Source organism: Rhipicephalus microplus, chromosome 7, assembly GCF_043290135.1.
Source record: "Rhipicephalus microplus isolate Deutch F79 chromosome 7, USDA_Rmic, whole genome shotgun sequence".
NCBI classification, from domain to species: domain Eukaryota; kingdom Metazoa; phylum Arthropoda; class Arachnida; order Ixodida; family Ixodidae; genus Rhipicephalus; species Rhipicephalus microplus.
In genome coordinates this window covers 34586032-34605898 of record NC_134706.1, presented here as the reverse complement: position 1 = coordinate 34605898, position 19867 = coordinate 34586032, and the positions used below count along the sequence as shown (strand labels likewise).

General features: G+C 46.9%; 1 protein-coding gene across 2 annotated transcripts in view; it reads right to left on the bottom strand.

Moving 5' to 3' along the window:
* Positions 1-4946: 4946 nt before the first annotated feature.
* LOC119180345 (uncharacterized) overlaps positions 4947-19867 on the bottom strand; it is a 34860-nt gene continuing 19939 nt past the window's right edge. The window contains exons 6-9 of one of the 2 annotated variants that reach the window (XM_037431528.2): positions 13302-13448; positions 11290-11383; positions 5954-6003; positions 4947-5144 (exon numbers count right to left, since the gene is read on the bottom strand). In XM_037431528.2, coding sequence (XP_037287425.2) covers positions 5121-5144; positions 5954-6003; positions 11290-11383; positions 13302-13448 — 315 coding nt within the window. In that variant the 3' untranslated portion in view covers positions 4947-5120. The remainder of the gene's footprint in view (positions 5145-5953; positions 6004-11289; positions 11384-13301; positions 13449-19867) is intronic. The other variant, XM_037431530.2, reaches the window with a different exon arrangement.

The window sequence follows — 19867 nt, the reverse complement described above, 5'->3', positions numbered from 1 at the left end:
GCGATCTCGAACATTATTGGAAAGTGGTCACTGTTGGAGGCGCAATCAAGGGCTGTCCACGATGTACTAGCAATGGCCGAACTTACAAAGCTTAAATCTAAGGCGGAGCGTGAATGACCTCGAATAAATGTGGGCGTTCTAGTGTTAAGGCACAATAAGTTGTTGTCTACCGACCAGTCCCACCACCGTTGTCCACACTGATCTGTTCTAAAACCCCAGCAGGTATGGTGAGAGTTGAAGTCGCCAACAATAATTTTTTCTTTACAGCATGAATTAGCAGCCATATCTAACAATCTCGTGTCATGAACGCCTACAGGAAAGTAGACGTTTATTAGCGAAAAAGGCAAGTATCCTGGCAAGGAAATATCTAACGCGAAAATTTCGCATTCAGAAGACATACATTTGTATGAGTTTTTGACTTTTTAATTTTATTGTTTATAAAGAAAGCTAAACCTCCACCTTTGGATGGACGGTCTAGACGAAAGGTTTGGAAGTTGGGTAGGTGAAATAAATGATGTTTGGAAAGCCAAGTTTCTTGTAATGCAATAATAGCCAGATCGAATTTGGAAGACAGGTATAACAGATCTGTTATGGCTGAGTGAAGAGATCGGCAATTCCAATGTATAATTTTAAGAGACCCTATGATTTCGTTGAAATGGTTTCGGCAACTACCTTATCTAAAATACTTTCCTTTAGCAAATCGGTTTTTGAAAGGTTGTCTTTCTGGTATTTCTTGCTTTTTACATGTTTCAGAGAGCCAGGTTTTTTCGATACAGGGGATCTAGAACGCTTTAGGCATTTGAGATCTATGTCCATATCTTTCGGTCGCGTTTCTTCTGCTTTGTGGCTGTTATCTCCCCAAAGGTGCCGCAATATTGGTGTCAATTGCAGTGGGGATCATTGGAGAACTATGCCCGCAAGAATGAGCAGTGTTAGTTACGTTTCCGAAATGCTAGGGGAAAAATTGGGCGGTGGTGTCAATTGACACCGCCAGGGCCGGAAGGGTTAAAACCGCTTTGGTTTTTAAAAGAAGACCCTATGCAGTGGTCATGTCTAGGAAGAAGTCGCATTAACAGATGTAGCTGAAGGAATGAGAAAACTCCAACCACACTTATTTTAGGAAAACCAGACATTCCAAAGCCAGTCTGGGCCTTATGTACGGTCGCTTGCCATGTGCGAGAGGCAAGCCCTGGCATTGCAGGGAAGGCAATGAACCCGTGGAGCAGTTGACGTTCCCCACTGCTTGCTGAATGTGCCAAGGTTTGAGGAGGAGACGCCAGCGAGGGTTACTTTCTTTTTTTTAGAACCACCGCGTCGTCAGGGCGTCAAACCACTTGCAGCGTTTTGCTACTGCGCTTCGTTCGTTGTTCAATTGATAGAGGTCATTACTACAGAAGCATACAATCCTAGCAGATGTCAAGACAGGTGAACTGACGTGCAATGAGTGGGTTGTTGAACGCTGCCAATCCCTAGGAATGGCCGAGCTTATAAGCCACGACTATCATCAGCCACAGCATCAAAAAAACACGCTGGTCTTGAAGATGCGATGTATGGCACAAAACTATCGCACGGCCACTCAAGCTCTAATACTGATTATGCTGGCTTTTAGTGCTAAACAGTAGGGTGAAAAAAGAACACAGATAACGGCGCTGTGGTCTGCACTCTTTCTTCGTCCTGTTGAGCACTTTCTTCTGCTAAAAAAAAATGCATGTTTTTTTTCCTTGAATGTAATAGACAGTAGTTAATTTCTTGCTCCACATATGTATCGAGGTTCATGGTGCCACGACTGAAGGCCGGCTGGAATCATTGCAACTGGTGCCGCCAACCTATAAAAGCGTGCGAGCGGGAAACTGAGAAAACAGAAGACGTGTTTTGGACAAGCTTCATCTCAGTTTTATTACATCACAGCTTGCCACCACTTTTTCTTCCTTATATTTCTCACGCTTTGTTCTCCTCGGAGCAAGCAAAACTATGTACATCGACAGTGTTGCACACGGAAAAAAAAAAAAGAAAAAGACACATTGAATGGTGGCTGCAAGTACGGACTCCATGGTAGAGCTAACGCTGACCGAAGAGGGCATCCAAGAAGTGGGTGAAGAGGAATTCAGAAAGAACGACAAATACAGTACACACACACATACGTACATAGGTCACTATCAGCAATGGCACAATCTCTCTCTTTCTCGAACCAAACAAAACACTCATCTCCAGTCATCCATAATACAGACTTCAAAAAGAAGTTTTCACATCTCTAAAAACACACACTCCGAAAAAGAAAGAATGAAAGAAAAAAATGTGAAAGGCTATCACGACGACACTGACCACGACAGAGGGAATAATGATCTTTCGTCTCGCAAGATTTAAAAAAAAAAAAAAGAGCGGAAGCCCCGGGCAGTTCGTTTCAGCAAAAGTGGTTTCGTCTGTCATCCTTTCAGATCTAGAAACTCCCGACGACCACGATACATAAATCCCCAACGAATACAACATTTTTTCAACTAAAAAAATGTCGTATACTTTTTTTTTTTTTTTTCAAACGCGTTGGCTTCTGCCAGCCTACAAAAGCCCTGTGGAGGAACCAGGGCACAAATAATAATCAACTGACGGCTGTAAACTTCCCAAGACAGCGCACAGGCTGCCACAAAAACGCAATTTCAGAAACCGGTGATGGGTTACCATACGAGTGAGCACCATCGACCACACACCCCGCCATGAGCAGAACGTAGCCTGTTACGCTAGTCTCACTTTGCAAATCTAAATCAGAGGGTGCAGCCTCTTCCAAAAGTACACGAACCACTGTAGCTTCTCTGTGCTCTTTTAAGCTCTTCAGTTCCGACTGATGCTAAACTATTACAAGGACCCCAAGAAACGACCGTGACCGCAAGACCGTGAACACAGATGCTGTTTGGCTTGTGTACTTCCGATAAAGTCCGCACATTGTAGTTGGGGCAGCGGCGTAAAAGGGACAAGGGGACTGTATAGTATCACGGAATACTATTTCGAATCAGTCCTCCCCGATCGACCACCTTAAAATACGTCGGGGACCCCAGCACTGCAAGGCCGGTAGAGCGAAACCAGACTATTCTGTGCGGAATAGCACTCTGTGGTACGGTATAAGCCCAAAAATTGTTTCGCACACCGGGTGACACACATGGACATAGGAGACGCACGTGAATCGTACGACTAATAAAACTTCTATGTAGACAACACGGCTTCCACCGTAGCTGAGATATCAAAGTTTCAGAAAATGTTTCACTATTTGCGTCAACAGAGGCAAGGACTTTTGGCACCATTCCACTCTTGCAACATTTTTCTTCTGCAAAGGCTCAATCTTAACCGTATTCCCAAAGATGGTGGATTGAACCACACACATTTACTGTGAAGTTACTACACTGAAATCGACGAGAGGTGCCCTAAGTGAACTTTGCAGGGTTACATACTTTGAAAAGACATGGCATTGATTCTACATGCATTTACTTTCATTGACAACAACAACAAAAAAAATTTATAAGCTGCAACAAATTCATTAAAAAAAAAAATAGCAGCACAGCTATGCACTTTGTCAATACATGCACAAACAGCAAAAAGTGACACTGAATAAAAAATGCCGCACTGCCTATGCTGACAAAACATAAAAGGCTGTATACCTCAATTCTATACATTGCGATTGCAATGTTAGAAAATGCAGTCGCAATTAGCTTGCAGGACACCCGCTTTGTAATTGATTAAAACGTTTGATGGAGGTTGCCGAAAATAGAAGTTCATTGATGTGTCAACACAGCTTCACACCACCACTGCTTTGGAGGCGACTTTCTAACAAATCATAACTAAAGTAAAAACAATCTATGTATATATATATATATATATGCATGCTTTTGAAGTACACATGAACATAAGGAAGACATGAAACTTTCTGCACATTGAAAAAAAAAAAAAAAGACCTGTGCTAACGCACTGCCCCACAAGACCGCCGTCCGTCGCTCACAACGTTCAACGATCACAGTAGTTAACAAAAACAACCTACCTAAAAAATCTGCACAGTAATATTTACTGGGCACTGGAGGAGTATTCTACCCAGCCGCGCCACCCAAAAAGAACCGCCCTAAGAAAACAAAATCTAGGCTCGTCTCACACATGCACCGCCGGTACTATTTCGATTCGTGGACGTGCTCCGTAAAGCTCACGCGACAACCGACACTCAAGTAACGCAGAAAAACTAACACAATCGCAACAACGCACTCTCACAACGACACAACATTTGGTGGACTTTTCCACTCGCACGGATCACGCTGCTAGTCTCGCACGTTGACACAAAAATCGGGGTTCGTTTTTGTTTTTTCAACTGCCCACGTTTTACACGAGGCGGCCAAGAAGATATTCTGCGGGACATAGATATTTGCGACAGAGTCAGTGAAATGAAACGTGTGCCGTTCTCACTGGCTGTGCATCGATTCAATCATTTAGAAGCGGTGCGCTTTTAAAAAGGTACAGTTTCGCGAGCGTTGTAGTGAGCACGTCCCACGGACTTAATTAGTGGCCAGCCATGCAGTGCAGTACAGCCTTCTAAAAAGAAATGCCTAATTAGCATTTAAAACATTTTCAGCACATACAACGTCCACAGTGTAGCTTCGTAATTAATTTTCATGCCCAAATAAGCTTACCGAGCTGCTGAACAAATTCAGTGGTGTTGCGACACCATCGAATTTAATTAAAAAAGCACACAGATGTTTCCTATAGAAGTGTACCATGCTGCACTTTCGCTACCAACTACACAAAGAGAGAAACCATTTCGGAAGCACCACCATATAAAGGGAGCAAAGAAGAAGAATAGAACGAGTCTGAGCAGATTACGAATGATGGCCTTGTTAAGGGGTAACCGCGCAATGCCACCCCGGTGACACCCCACGATAACCAAACTAGAATCACGGCTTCTGCCGAGCCCCCCCCCCCCCCCCCCCCCCCACAGTCTCTAAGAAATGGTAGTGGTGCCCGCGCCTTTGTAAACCAGGCTCTGGAAAATTGCTCGGAGCAAAAATGCATGTCCAGGGAGGGGCCTCGCTGCCCTTCGTGTGTCTAAGATCTCCCGCCAAAAGGGTACGTTTTTTCGTTCTGGCGATGACAGCTTAGGAGGGTCGTGCACTTGGTTTCTGCAAAAGAAAAAAGCAATTGGCTTTCAACGACATGGGTGTTTAGAAGTACTCGTTGCACGGATATTTGGCACATCACCAAGGGAAAATTATAGACTTCTAAAACACCACAAGAAGAACGAATAAACACAGGTCTGTGACGCTCTTTTTCTGTGCTGCTTCATTCTTGTGGTATTTTAGACGTGAATTATTTTCGCTCACAGACACGGGTGTTCTTGAAGGCCTGGTTTACTATGTGGTTTTAAGGTTATTCTAGCAATGCTGGTTTACTGTACAGAAAGTTCAGTTAACTGGCCCTGCTATCCACAATAATTTTAGTTCGTCCGCACAAACTTCCTTGTGTGAGCATTTCAACATATCATGGAAGCACACACTTCAGCAGCCGGGACAGATGGCACTACCTAGCGGCAAAGTGCGTATGAGCCCATAGAGAATTTTGCACGTAACAAACTAATGAATGGCTGAGCTACCAACCCTCCAATTTGCAAGTGGGTGCAAGATCATAATGTAGTAAGTTTATAATTGCAAATTTTGTTGAAGCGCACTAAAAAACAGATGGACAGAAGAAGCTGACAAGGACAGTGCTTGCTCTCGCAACTGAAGGTTTATTAGTCAGAAAAGCTTTCTGACTAATAAACCTTCAGTTGCGAGAGCAAGCACTGTCCTTGTCAGCTTCTTCTGTCCATCTGTTTTTTAGTGCGCTTCAACAAAATTTTCAATTATGAACGTAATCCAACTGGCTAAACATGCCATCTTGCTGTAGTAAGTTTCTTGTGAAATGAGCAAACGGGAGTATTATACATACAAACCTTGTGTTTGGGGCACAGAATGGAGAAGTTCTCCGTGTCCAACTGACAACCTGTTCGGAAAAGCAAAAGAAAAAAAAGGGAGGGTTTGAAGTGAGAAAGGCAGAAATCAGCATCAATTCAGGTTTTCAGGACAGCTATACTAAATGTGTCCATTTTGACCGTCGCTGATCAGCCAGAGCTTGATGAGAAACATACCATTTCTACTTCTTCCACAATATCATTAAAATGTCACGGAGTTCGCACGAATTTCAACACAAGAGGGAGGAACGAAACGCACTTCACAGTAGCGAACACAGCCTCCACTTTTAGCTGCATGCATCTCGGAGGTGGGGCACTAGCTTCCGTATCTGTACCCTCATTGGCTCTCGAAGTTAGGTTCAAAGTGGCCTCCCATTAAACGCACCTGTGACAGTTATTACACGTTCCCTGCACCATTTGGAAGAATCCGAGACTGACTCATATGCGAGAACAGACTTGCAAATTTCAAGTGGCCTGTGACTGCGCGTTGTACATTTTTTTTCAGTTAGGGGAGGGTGCTGTGCAGGTTTGCAGCATCGACGTACATGAGTGCAATGACATGTACATCTAGCCGCTTTCTCCAGTAACTGAATGTGCTCTGCCGAAATGGACATGTACAGTAGTTAGGGCAGTTCGAGAATAGCTCCCTTAATTAGGTAGGAAATCATCTAAAAAGAAACTAGTCCTGCATCTGTCAACACTGTGCTTCACAGCCTAGACTTAAAGGGCCACTCACCAGGCCCCATACCAAATTTTAGTTAGACAATGGAAGTTCTTGGGTGTCCGATGAGAAACAATTTGCCACACAAATTTTTTAATTGGTTCATCACGAGCGGAGGAAACAGATTTCTTGAAGCGGCGCGAAACGAGGAAGAGAGCTCGAAACCCTTGCCGCTCCTCCGCATAGCCTTTGCAAGCCAAATCTCTTGCCTACCCTCTCCGGGATCCGACCAAGAGGTCATGTGCGCATGACGTACCCGAACACGTCCATCCCCCGAGCCCGTGAACGGCATTGCTTTGTTGAACACCGTTATTTTGTGGTCTTCTGCCTGTTTCTGCGGGATGGTCAGGAAGCGCTGGTTTAGACGCGGTAGAATATATGAGCACAATGAGTGCGCGAACGCGTAGGAGCGTTCCACGGCAGTCGTCTGATCCATGCGCTGACCACGGGGACATGAACGCATGTGAAACGCCGACAGATTAACCCCACATCTCTTTGCAATTCGCGGGAGAAAAATGAAAAAAGACACATTCCTTTATTGCGTCTCATCATTTATCTAGAGCTTGATCGATCTGTTCAAGCAACAAATTACATAAACTACGCATGCTGTGTTAAAATATTTTCGCCATGTCACGTGCCCCTGTTTGCAACGTCAGAGCAGAGTCGTATACGTAGAGGACCAATGTCACTGCATTGCCGTGTACGTAGGGCCATTCATACATGCACGTCATGCCTTCATTCTCTTGGCGCGTGCCGGCAGAAGAGAGAGAGGGAGCAGCGTTCATTTTGAAATTTGACCCATGTCCGCGGCGCGTAGCGTTGCAAATTTTTACAGAAGTGATCATGAACGCCTCGGCTACACATTGCGCTTGTCAGCTCAAAATTTTCAAACCTGGTGAGTGGCCCCGTTAACTGAATAAAAAAAAAAGGAAGGGAAAAAATGTACGCAGCTTGCACAAGTAGTGCAAGGCTGTACTAACAGCCGAGCTTGAGGCAGATCTAGATTATTAGCAATGTCTTAATTACTGTGATGTTAACTCAATTAATACAATATTCATAAGCAAGAACTTAGCAAAACTCTAATTAGCACTGTTCTAATTAATAGATTCTCTACGTTCCTGTATGTTTCTATTTCCTTCTCTCCTTTTTCTTCCCTTCGTCTGTTCTTCACTTACTCCTTGCTTTCTTAGAGGGCCCACACATTGAACACGCCTACACTGCTCATCTATTGGGTCAACCTCAATAGCTGTGCTGGTTGCAAGCCTTATTATCTGCTAAACTACTGGGTGAATCAGAAAAAGGTGCTATACATATCCTGATTTTTCAATGTACATCAGCTAGACAAAATTGTCTTCAGTTATAGTCAATTCTAACATGATGACGAGAGCATATGCAGGCAGAGTTATAGCGTTGCACGCGGTACAGCAGTTTAATTTTCTGATCATGAGAAACAGCGGAATGAAAAGCTTGAAGAGATCTACCATTAAAAGAAAAGTTTAACAGCACCTATGAAGCAGTACTTGCACTACCATAAAACTGCATGCTAGGATCAAAGATTGTAATAATAAAAAAATAAGAGGAGAAAAAGGATTGCTTGTTGGCAGACAAATAGCTACAGGGCAGCATTCTTTCAACTCAAATGCTTTAATGTGTAACACGCACTTCCATCAAAACATAGTTAACTTAGAAAAATGGTTAATCATGACTTTTTTGGTTCCCCTAAGTGAAGCATTACAAAATATGCTCAGCAGCTGATCCACACAATGAGACCTAAGCATCATAAGCAAAATAGCTGCAGTCGCAAGACGTGTAATCTTATGCCTAAAATTCATGGTAACTCATTATTTCAACATGCCACCACACTTTGTTTAGATCCCTGAATTGCACTCATTTCACCACAAACAGTATTCTAGGCAAAGATTATACTAGGCTAGGAGGACTCTGTAAAGAACGCCATAAAGGGTTGATCCAAGTAAAAAAAAAAAAGAGAGAGAGAGAGAGAGAAGAAGAAAATTCAGAGAGTGTCATCTATAAACACACAAAAAAAAGAACAGGTCAAAAAGTAGTCCTTTTGTACCACAACACCAACCGTCATCCATCTTGCAAGCCTTTGCATTGTCAACGCAAGCACAGCATATTGTTGGTCATTAACACTTATCAGTCTACCATAGCATTCCTAATAAGAAAGTTGCAAGTGCCAATTACTTTAATTATTAAAATATATGCGGGCAAATGAGATGACAATTATTATTATAGAATGAAAGGACTACATTTTACTCTAGAGTCAAACTTTTTTATTATGTATCCGCTTAATGTGTAACTGCGGTTTATACGTAGTCGCGAGGAATCCCCCGCCCAATCTTCATTGAACCCCATGTATTGACTGACCGCTTAAGCCGTAGTCGCTTGTGGTGTTAGGTACAGTTAGTACGTACTATTTTTGTTCTCGTTATCCATGCACAGGCCAAACATCGACAAAATATTGTGCACGCAGACGTTCAATACACTAGCTGCGACGATCGGACTAAACAGCCAGCAATAGTGGCACCAAAACATGGCCACGTTGATGTATTTTTTGCGCGTAGAGCTGTTGCCGATAGCATTGGGCAAAAGTATGGCCTTCGAGATCGGTTTTTGGTAACCCAGGAACTTTCTGTCGCTGCTCCCGGTAGGGGCTGCGAATTAGCTGTCGCTTTCCAAACCAAGCCAAGTACGTATTCTAAACGGCTCAACAGCGCTGAGCCAGGCTGAGCACGTTTCTTTATTTGGTCTTTAGTCCTCACTTTTCCCCCAGTGTTGATCATGGCGGCGGTGTGATGTTGTGTTGCCTACGTTTTTTTTTTGTGCGTCGTGTTTTTTCTTATGCGCGAGGGGTGCGATTGAATTCACACACTAAAACTTCTTGTTATGCCTATGTACCACGTCTTGAGTGTAAAAAAAAACTTGAGACCATTTTCATTATTGAAAATGAGGATAACAGATCTGGGGTAGCCCGCGAAAAGAACTTGCCGCCGACGACTGTGCGCGGAATTCGGAATGCTCGCGAAAAGTTGACGGGCAGCTCAGGCAGTAATTTGAAGAGGCGCCGCATCAGAGACTCTGCTTATCTCGAAGTGGAAAAGGCCCCGCTTATTTGGCTGAAAAAGGCTTGAAGCGTGAATCTGCCGGATAGCAGACCCCTTTTAATTGAAAAAGCACAAACTTTCATAGATCAGCTGAACTGCCCCGATTTCGCCTGCAGCAACGGCTGGTTATCACGGTTCAAAGCCCGCTACAGCATTGTGGGGAAGGCTGTTTGTGGTGAGGATGCTGCAGTAGACAAAGAAGGCGTTATATAATGGCAGGATGTCATTTTTTTACAAAGCCTTGACAACCTATGGTGCTGCTGACATATTCAATTTTGAGAGTCGGCACTTTTATATTGCCGGCTTCCAAACAGGACATTGGCATTTAAGAACGAGAAGTGCACTGGTGGGGAACGTGCCCGAAATCCCATATCAATCGCTTTTGGCGTAAATATGACTGGCAGTGAGAAGCTGCTCCTGATGGTCATTGGCAAGTATGGAAACCCGCAGTGCTTGAAAGTCGCTCGGCTGCCATCCGGCGTTGTTTACAAGCACAACAAAAAAGCCTGGATGACAACTCAGCTGTTCGCGGAGTACGTGCGCCAGCTGGACCGCCATTTAGCTGCCGAGAAAAGAAGCATACTGATAGTACTGGACAATGCGTCGGCGCATGTTGATGTGGGTAACCTGTCAGCTATTAAGCTGTCGTTTTTGCCGCCCAAAACGACAGCGCTCGCCCAGCCCCTCGATCAGGGCATCATACGTTTTCTGTCAAGCAGATTGACCGGGAAAATACGTTGCGTAGGATGTTGCTTGCCATGGAGAGGGACAAAACGTACAGTATAGACCTCCTAGGTGCTATACAGCTGCTGTGCACTGCTACGATACGGAACTGTTTCACGCGAGCACAATTCAGGATGCCAGAAGAAAGCAACGACGACAACGAGGATGGTGAGGACACCAAAGAGTGCGAGAGCCTCCTTGTTGAGGTGCTCGAGCGGCAAGGAGGGAGAGCCGAAAAGTTGAACTTCGGCACTTTCCAAGATGTGGACAGAGATGTCGTTGCATCTCCGGACTTTCCCGACAGCGACACTTGCCGCCGCCGCGCCTCATCCCGATTCAAGCGGAAGTAAGGCGGAGAGCAATGTCGAAGTGGACGACGACCCTTCGTTATCCGAAGCTGCGCGTGCTGTTACTGTGGTGCAAGCCTTCGCCGAGAAGCGCGGCCGAATGAACCAGCTGGCTCGCGGCCTCACCGACTTTAAAGGTGCCGTTGTCGCGACAAGGCCACCACGGTGGCAAGTGAAGATCACAGATTTTTTTTTGCTGCCTGTCTCTAAATAAAGCTTGCGTGCCTGCGTGTGTGTGCGCACATGTTTGTGAGGATTGTGGTGTTCTTTTCTGACCGGTAAGTAGCCGCTAAACTGGCACTGATGGTTAATTCGTACATCACTTATTGCGTACCAAAACGTCGTTCTCGGCCAACTACGTATTAACAAGATTCGACTGTATTAAAAGTAGTATTAACGTACCCTTTTCGACGGCACAGAGGTAGTGGTATTTTTCGCTGCAGCCCCGGCTGAGACAGCCCAGAGAAGCACCGACGAGCTTGCACTTGCAGCACACCTGCAAGGAGGAAGGCAACGACAAATTTAGGGGCGCACTACAAGAACATTATCAGTTTTATGAATCAAATCAAAAGCCAAGCCCTCAAAAGCCCAGAAAATGCACTGGTAAGCATGAGTGGGCCCTGAACAATTGATTAAAACATGTTTTTAGAATTTAGTTTCTGCTCCTATTGTATTCTACAACACAGTAAGGTAGAAATTCTCTGCCACATGCTCACACAAGACACTGTGGCATTCACATGGCCACTTTTGCTTCGTGGCACTGTTGGGACTGCGCAGGCAAAAAGTTTTCATGTTGAGGTACCTAATGTCATCACAACTAGTCGTAGCGGCAAATAAAATCACGAGGATTGATACTGTATACTGAAGTTATTGCTGCATGCGCCAGGCATTAAAAAAACTCTCTCTTATCTATACAAGATAGGTTTCCATTTTGTAACACTTTCACGTGCGAACATTCCTGGCCGAGAATAAAAAGCATGCATTAGTAACACTTGCACTTATTTTTCAGCAGTTAATACGTACCAAGAAAACCCAATTACTTAGCACAAACCTTCTGTTTATCTGACAATCATTCAAGATGCTTTTTGATCACTATACAGTCGAATCTCGATAATTCGAACTCGAAGGGGCCCGAAGACTGGTTTGAATTGAAACAAGTTCGAATTAATGAAAGCTAAGTAAACAGACGGCTCCCCATGCAGTGTCGCATGTGCATTGAGCTGACACACGAGGGTGAAGTTTCAGAAGACTTATATTTATTCACAAATCACAGAACATCCGTCATTAATTGAAGTAATCGGTTATGCACATCTGCACATGTTTGCCTTGCAACGAGTCAATCAATTCGGCACGCAGCTTGCAAAGTCTACTGCAGCTTCAGCATTCTCCTGGCAAGAGAAGTTGCGCGCGGTAATGTCCAGCGCCGACACTCTCTAAAGACGATAACAACGACTGCATCTCCGTTACTACCCTCTGTGCCAAAGCCGCAGCGTGGCCAGCATGTGACGAGAGCGGAGGAGCGTCTCTACGCGGAAAGAAGCAGATCGGCATTTGAGAGAGAACCAACACACCACGGCAGCTTTTTTTTTCTCTCTCTCTCTCTCTTCGTGTGCGTTGTTAAAAGAAGAAGGGTTGCGTAGTTAAGTCGGTGATTGTCAGGTCACTAGCACCATTTCATCAGAACAAGTTGTGAGCACACCATGCAACCCAGCACTTCGTGGATGCATGACTGCACGGTCACAAGCGTACATTTAGTTTGGTTAGATGTGGTTTTAGAGTTGACAGGCGGTTATCATCCTACTTCGGAGCCATATGTGCAGCTCTTGCACATTTTTTTGCAGCGCCAGTAATGGTACAGTCATGAGCATGGTTACACGGTAAAAGCTTGTAATTGTTCGAATTAAGGAGAGTTCTCAGGCGGTTGCTAGAACGAACGGACATCACGCCACGCAAAACAGGCAGAGCCCAGAGACCCCAAAACGTGGATGCTAAGCGCCGGCAACTTGAGTTTCCTGCACCAAACAGCGCGGCTTCTTCATCGATTTTGCACTGTGTTTACTAGTTGACATGTAGTTGCTAATCGGCAAAAATGAAGTAAATCATACTTTGAGGGGGCCAAAGGCATAACGTACCAAGTTTCAGAAAATTTCATTGAGCAAATGTTGTCAAAGCACGAAAAATACCATTATAAGTTTGTGACACCATGCGTGAGGACTTTGACATTAAATTTAAAACTGAAAGTCTAATTTTTCTTGTCTGTTAATAAGCTTATGATGGTGAAATTAATGAAATTAGGATTCTCAGAGTACAATTTTTAACCTATGTAAATTCATTGTTTCCCTTAGGGGGCCTTTAAGTTTTCTTCGAAATGAAACTTCTCACTCTGACAAACGGTGCCAAAGAGGAGGACTCACCAGGTGAGCGGCTTCGGCTACGGCTTCTTGCAACCCGTGCACCCGGTTCCCGCCAAGGTACACACCTTGAGACCATGTTGCACATGCCTCGTGCACCCACAGTTCCTTGCACACCTCTGGTTCTCGCTCAGCTTCACTCAACCTCTGCTGTTTCAAAAAGAAGCATTAAAAAACATTGGTCAACAGTAATCCACTGAAACACTACTCTGCACTTTCACAGAGATTTCACGATCCATTTTACTGTAATTAATTTATAGTATAATAGTATTTATAGTAAGTACAGTTGTTTATTTCATGCTAGAGTAATTAAATTATAGCACATACTAGAATAGAGCAGAATACAATAAAACATTGTCACATCAGGCACTCAAGGGGCTCGACAAATATCTCTCTTGCAATTAAAAATTCTAAAAACCCCGATGATCTATGGCAAAAATCACCAAGTTACTGACTGCCCCCCCCCCCCCACCCCCACCCTAACAGGGCCACCAGTGCGGTCATTCACCAACCTCGTAATCCTACGTTACCGATCGAGTATTGACCCTTTGAAGCGAAGGCGTGATCATCACAATACACCGGAAAGAGGTGAAGCATCAGTGGACTTTTGGCCATCGTCTAGAGAGGAGGACGTGTGAATGGACCCCACCGTCCCAGTTTAATCTGGAGCACCAAAGACCACCTTGCCCGTTCTTTAAAGTTCAGACCCCAACATGTATATTGTCACGTAGTAGTGAGGGTAGTCCGAAGACAGGAGACCGGGAGGCTCGTAGAAATAGAAGGGAATCAGTTTATTTGGCGGACTTGCGCCCACTAAAGAAAAATATACACATCGGCTTAGCGGGTGGCAAACAGCGTGTTTGGCGGCCGTCGGGGGACAGAATGCCCCACTGGATTGCAAGGCGCGTTCATCATCCGAGATACGCCCCCAAAAGCAGGTATAACAGTCGTCGTAGAATCTGGGGCTATCTCGTAATCAACGAATGGTCGATGTGCGGCCCACGATCTTCGCAGATGAATCGCGGTGCGTCTTGGACCACGATAAGGCCACGTGCCGGTGTTATCGGCACGCGAAACACTATCCACAATACGCTTCGCGGCATTGCTCCCCTCCTCAACCTAAGCATCGACCCGATGCTTTGTTTAAAATAAAACAAAAAGACAGACTGTGCGAAGGTAAATGGCAAACAAGCGCGAATCACGCGCACATAAACAAAACAAGAGACGCAAACAGGGAGCGTCCTTTAGAGTGCATGATAGGGCTTCAAACGGGCGATGTGTACCACTTCTTGACGTGCGCGACGTCGTTGGGATGAGCTAGCCCCATCAGAGACCACTTCATAGTCCACTTCACCCACTTGACGGATGACTTTTTATGGGCTGAAATAACGGTGCATGAGTTTTTCGCTTAATCTGTGGCGGCGAATGGGCGTCCAAACCCAGACTCTGTCACCTGGCCTGTACGCTAAATCGTGTCTCCGCAGATTGTAACGTCTTGCGTGTTTTCACTGTTGGTCTTTTATGCGCAGACGCGCAAGCTGCCGGGCTTCTTCTGCACGCTGAAGGTAGGCGGCCACGTCTAGGTTGTTTTCATCGGTGACATTAGGCAGCATGGCATCCAGGGTAGTAACGGCATCCTTCCCGTGGACAAGCTTAAATGGTGTCATTTTAGTGGTCTCCTGCACCGCGGTGTTGTAGGCGAAGACCACGTAAGGCAGAATTAAGTCCCAGGTCTTGTGTTCTGTATCCACGTACATAGCGAGCATATCGGCAATGGTCTTGTTCAAGCGTTACGTGACACCGTTTGTCAGCGGATGGTACGCAGTTGTTCTTCGGTGATCTGTAATGTAAGATTGCCCGAGTAAGATCAGCCGTAAACGCCGTTCCCCTGTCTGTTATTAGTACCTCAAGTGCGCCATGCCGGAGGAGAATGGATTCGACGAAAAATTTGGCAACTTCTACGGCTGTGCCGTTCGGAAGGGCTTTAGCTTCAGTGTATCGGGTGAGGTAATCAGTGCTCACTATGATCCACTTGTTATCGGATGTTAACATGGGGTAAGGTCCAAGCAGGTCCATACCAATCTCTTGGAATGGTCTCGACGGGGGTTCAATTGGCTTGAGCGATCTAGCTGGTTTTCTTGGAGGTCTCTTCCGGCGCTGACATTCACGGCAACTCATGACGTACCCCTCAACATCTGAGGAGAGGCGGGGCCAGTAGTACCGCTCTTGAATTCTGTGGAGAGTGCGTGTAAAACCGAGGTGGCTAGCAGTGGGTTCGTCACGTAACGCTTGTAAAATTTCTTCTCGGAGGCTGCTTGGGGCGACAAGAAGGTAAGCTGCCTTATTCGGTGCGAAGTTCTTTTTAACGACCACCCCGTTTTGCACACAGAAAGAGGATAACCCACGCTTGAACAGTGCCGACGGTATGGAGGCTTTTCCTTCGATGTAGTTGATCAACTGTTGTAGGATCGGGTCTAAGCGCTGCTGTAATGCAAAGGTGCTGCTGCTGATAGGCCCAAGAAAGACATCGTCGTCTTCATGGCCTGGGGGTGCGCCGACAGGGGCTCTTGAGAGGCAGTCTGTGTCGGAGTGCTTACGACCAGACGTGTAGACCACCTTCACGTCAAACTCCTGAAGCCTGTGGGAATTGGGGCTAGCTTGTGCCTTTGCGCGGGCTTTGCCGCCTTTTCTGCCGTTCTCATGTCCCGACATGTCTGCCTTCCCTTGCTGTCTGCCGTGGTGGGAGAGCAAAGTGACGTTTAACTCCCTCACCCGGAAGCGGATGTTGACTGTGGCGCCGCGCGCAAGGACTCCCGAGAGGTTTTCACGCGCTGCGTCGGGAGCAGACAGATACTCTTCGGGACAGCAAACGGTGAGCCACGCTATCTTTTCCGTCCGTCGACTCCCGTCACTCGGGGCTCGTCGGACTTCGCTGACGGCGCCTCGCGCCCGAGGCGAACGCTCACCTTTTGTGGCCCCGCTGCGTACGCACGGCCGAGGGGTGGTACGGTGTCCTAGTGCATGGCCTAGCTACGCTGACCCGTCTCCCTTCGAAGCCAATGCGAGCGCCTTTGCTCTCGCTTGAGCAACCGGGCCTTGGTCCCGGTGTCTCCGTGGATCACCTTTACCGCGGAGACGTGCTCGTGGCACCCGGTGTAGTACTTTGTGCCCGTGGCGTGGATAAGCCTATTTGCTTTCCCGCCGTGCCTTTTGCAACGGGCTGTACTGCGTTTGGTGTTGCCACAATAAAGTGTTGCGACTTTGAGCAGTATCGTGTTCTCGCCACGGCGCCGGTTAACGCGTGCCCTGCGGCTCGCTAAGACCGGACCCACGCTGGTGGCCTTACTCCTTCGGGATACGTGTACACCACAAGCCGTAGGGTCCATCGAGCGAGGCGGCCAGAAGGGTCTTTCAAACTGGCCAACCAGCACAACGCATGATGGTCCGTTACAACCTTGAAGGGTCTGCCATACAAGTATGGGCGGAATTTTGAGGTGGCCCATACTATCGCAAGACACTCCTTCTCAGACGTGGAATAGTTCACTTCCGCTTTCAACAGTGAGCAGCTTGCATACGCGATGACGCGCTCGCAGACGTTGTGCTTCTGAACGAGAATGGCACTTAAGCCAATGCTGCTGGCGTCTGTATGTATCTCAGTTTTGGCATTTTCATCAAAGTGATCCAGCACCGGCGGCGACTATAAACGTAGTTGAAGTTCTTTGAATGCCTCACGTTGCGCAGCTTCCCATTTAAAAGGGGCGTCCCACTTGGTGAGCTGTGTCAAAGTGTCAGCAATGTGTGAGAAGTTCTTGACGAACCGCCGGTAATAGGCGCACAGTCCTAAGAATCGGCGCACTGCTCTCTTATCTTGCAGCTGAGGAAACTGTGCGATAGCGTCTGTCTTTTCGGGATCTGATCGTACGCCATCTTTGCTTATAATATGGCCAAGGAACTGTAGTTCTTCATAGGCAAAATGGCATTTTTCTTGCTTCAGTGTCAGCCCTGATGACTTAATTGCGTCCAGTACCATCCGGAGCCTTTTCAGGTGGTCGCTAAAGTTGGAGGCGAAGACGGCCACATCGTCCAGGTATATGAGACATATTTGCCACTTGAGGCCTGCCAGTACTGTGTCCATTAGACGCTGGAAGGTTGCTGGAGCGGAACAAAGTCCAAATGGCATCACTTTGAACTCATACAATCCATCCGGCGTTATGAAGGCAATCTTTTCTCGGTCTGTTTCATCAACCTGAATTTGCCAATACCCTGTCTTCAGATCAATAGACGAGAAGTACTTGTACTTTGCATCACTAAGATGATCTAGGATATTGTCGATCCTTGGTAAAGGGTACACGTCCTTCTTGGTTACACTATATAACTGTCGGTAATCGATGCAAAACCGAAGACTTTCGTCTTTCTTTTTGACAAGGACGACCGGTGCTGCCCATGGGCTTTTCGATGGCTGAATTACATCGTCGTGTAACATTTCCTCAACTTGCTCTCGGACGGCCTGGCCTTCACGTGCCGACACACGATAAGGGCTTTGATGGAGAGGGCGGATGTCTTCTTGTGTTATGATTCGATGCTTTGCGAGAGAAGTTGAAGTGGCAAAACAGTCGTCATAACGTCGAAGAAGGTTCTGGAGCAGTTGCTGCTTGCATTGAGTAAAGGAAGGGTTAATGTCGAATGACAGCTGCGAGTTGTGGGTCTGTGGGGTGATGGTCGCTGGATTCGAAAGGGCGAGGGTGTCGCTGACTTCAGCAATTTAATCGAGAAAGGCAATGATCGTGCCTTTGGCCAGGTGACGGTGTTCTTGGCTGAAATTTGTTAGCAGCACTGGGCCTTGTCCATTCCGGAAGTCCGCAATGCCTCTTGCGATATCACGACCAAGCAAAAGCTGTATGTTACCTTCGACGACGCCATGGGCATTTTCGACAGCATTAGTGGTTACGGTGATTAGGGTGGTTGAGCGGGGTGGGACGCTCACGTCATTCTCGAGCACACAGAGGGCTGCGCGATTATGTGGTGCGGAGAATGAATTTATGGCTTCATCCGAGGAAAGTTTGATGGATCTGGACGCCAGGTCGATAACCGCGTGATGTTGAGTCAAGAAGTCCATGGCGAGAATGACGTCACGGGAGCACTGTGGGAGCACCAAGAAAATCGCAAGGTATGTGTGACCAATGAATGTCACCCTTGCAGTACATTGCCTTGATGGGGTGAGGAGGTGGCCTCCCGCTGTGCGGATCTGCGGGCCATTCCAAGCAGTCTTAACCTTCTTCAGTTGTCAGTCAATGGCCCGCTGATGACCGAGTAGTGAGTCCCTGTGTCAATCAAGGCAGTTACCGGGTGGCCGTCGATAGATACTTCAAAATCGGTGACACGTGGGCTGGAGTTGCGCGTTGGTTTTGGGTTCGGGTCACGGCTTCGTCTTGTTGCTTCGTTTTGCTTCGTCTCGCGGCTTGGGTTGTTGTGCGTTGTCGTCGTCGTAGATGATGTGCTGTCGTCATATATGGTCGTCGGTGGAGGGTCTTCAGCTTTTCCTCTTGAAGCAACCTCAACTCCAAAGATTGCTGGTTTTAGTTTCCTCTATGGAGGCTTGGGGACCTTCTTCGTTCGTTGTCGCTGCGGTTCAGTGACGCGAAGCATGGAGATGGCGGTGATGGAGAACGGCTGGACAAGTACTCTGTATGGCACAAGTAGTCTTTGATTGCCGGAGGTCGTTGTCCAGGGCGTGGCCGTGGTGCCCGAGATGAGAAGCCATGCAGTCCCATCCGCCTGTAGGGGCAGTGTCGAGGAATGTGGCCGGCCTCACCGCAGTGAAAGCATAGGGGACAGTCGTCGGGAGTTCTCCAGGTGTCGCATTTTCTTGGGCTCGGGCGTCTCGTATGTAGGTTGGGCGGGGAAGGGCGGACGGCTACTTGGGGCTGCAGGGTACCGTCGAGGACTGGGCTCGTTCCGTCGGGGTGGCCTAGTGTTCACTGCAGCGGCGTAAGTCATTGCTTCGGCCTCTGTTCCAGTCGTCGCTGATGAAGAGCCAAGCGCATGCTGGACTTCATCACGCACTATGTCCAAGAAAGATGCTACCTGGGGGAGCTGGGGGGAAGGAGGTAGCAATCGACGTAGTTCTTTAACCACTTCTTGAATAGCTTCCAGCAGATCGTTGGTGGTTATCCCACCTCAGATCAGTTCCGAGTAGAGCGAGCTGAGCTGAAACGGGCGGTTGTATTGCTGAGTCCAGGCATCCAGGGTCCTTTCTATGATGTGCGCTTCTTCAGTAAATTCGGCGACTGTTTTAGGGGGGTTTCTTATGAGGCCGGCGAAAAGCGACTCCTTCACCCCTCGCATTAGGTATCCGACCTTTTTGTCTTCGGTCATGTCTTGGTCCGCTCGCCGAAAAAGACACTTCATTTCTTCGACGTACACGTTTAGGGTCTCATTCGGCTGTTGGGTCCTCGATTCTAGCAGCAGCTGGGCCCTTTCTTTTCGCATGATGCTGGTGAAGGTCCTGAGCAACTCATTCTTCAGAAATTCCCAGGTGGTCAGTGTGGTCTCATGGTTCATACCACGTT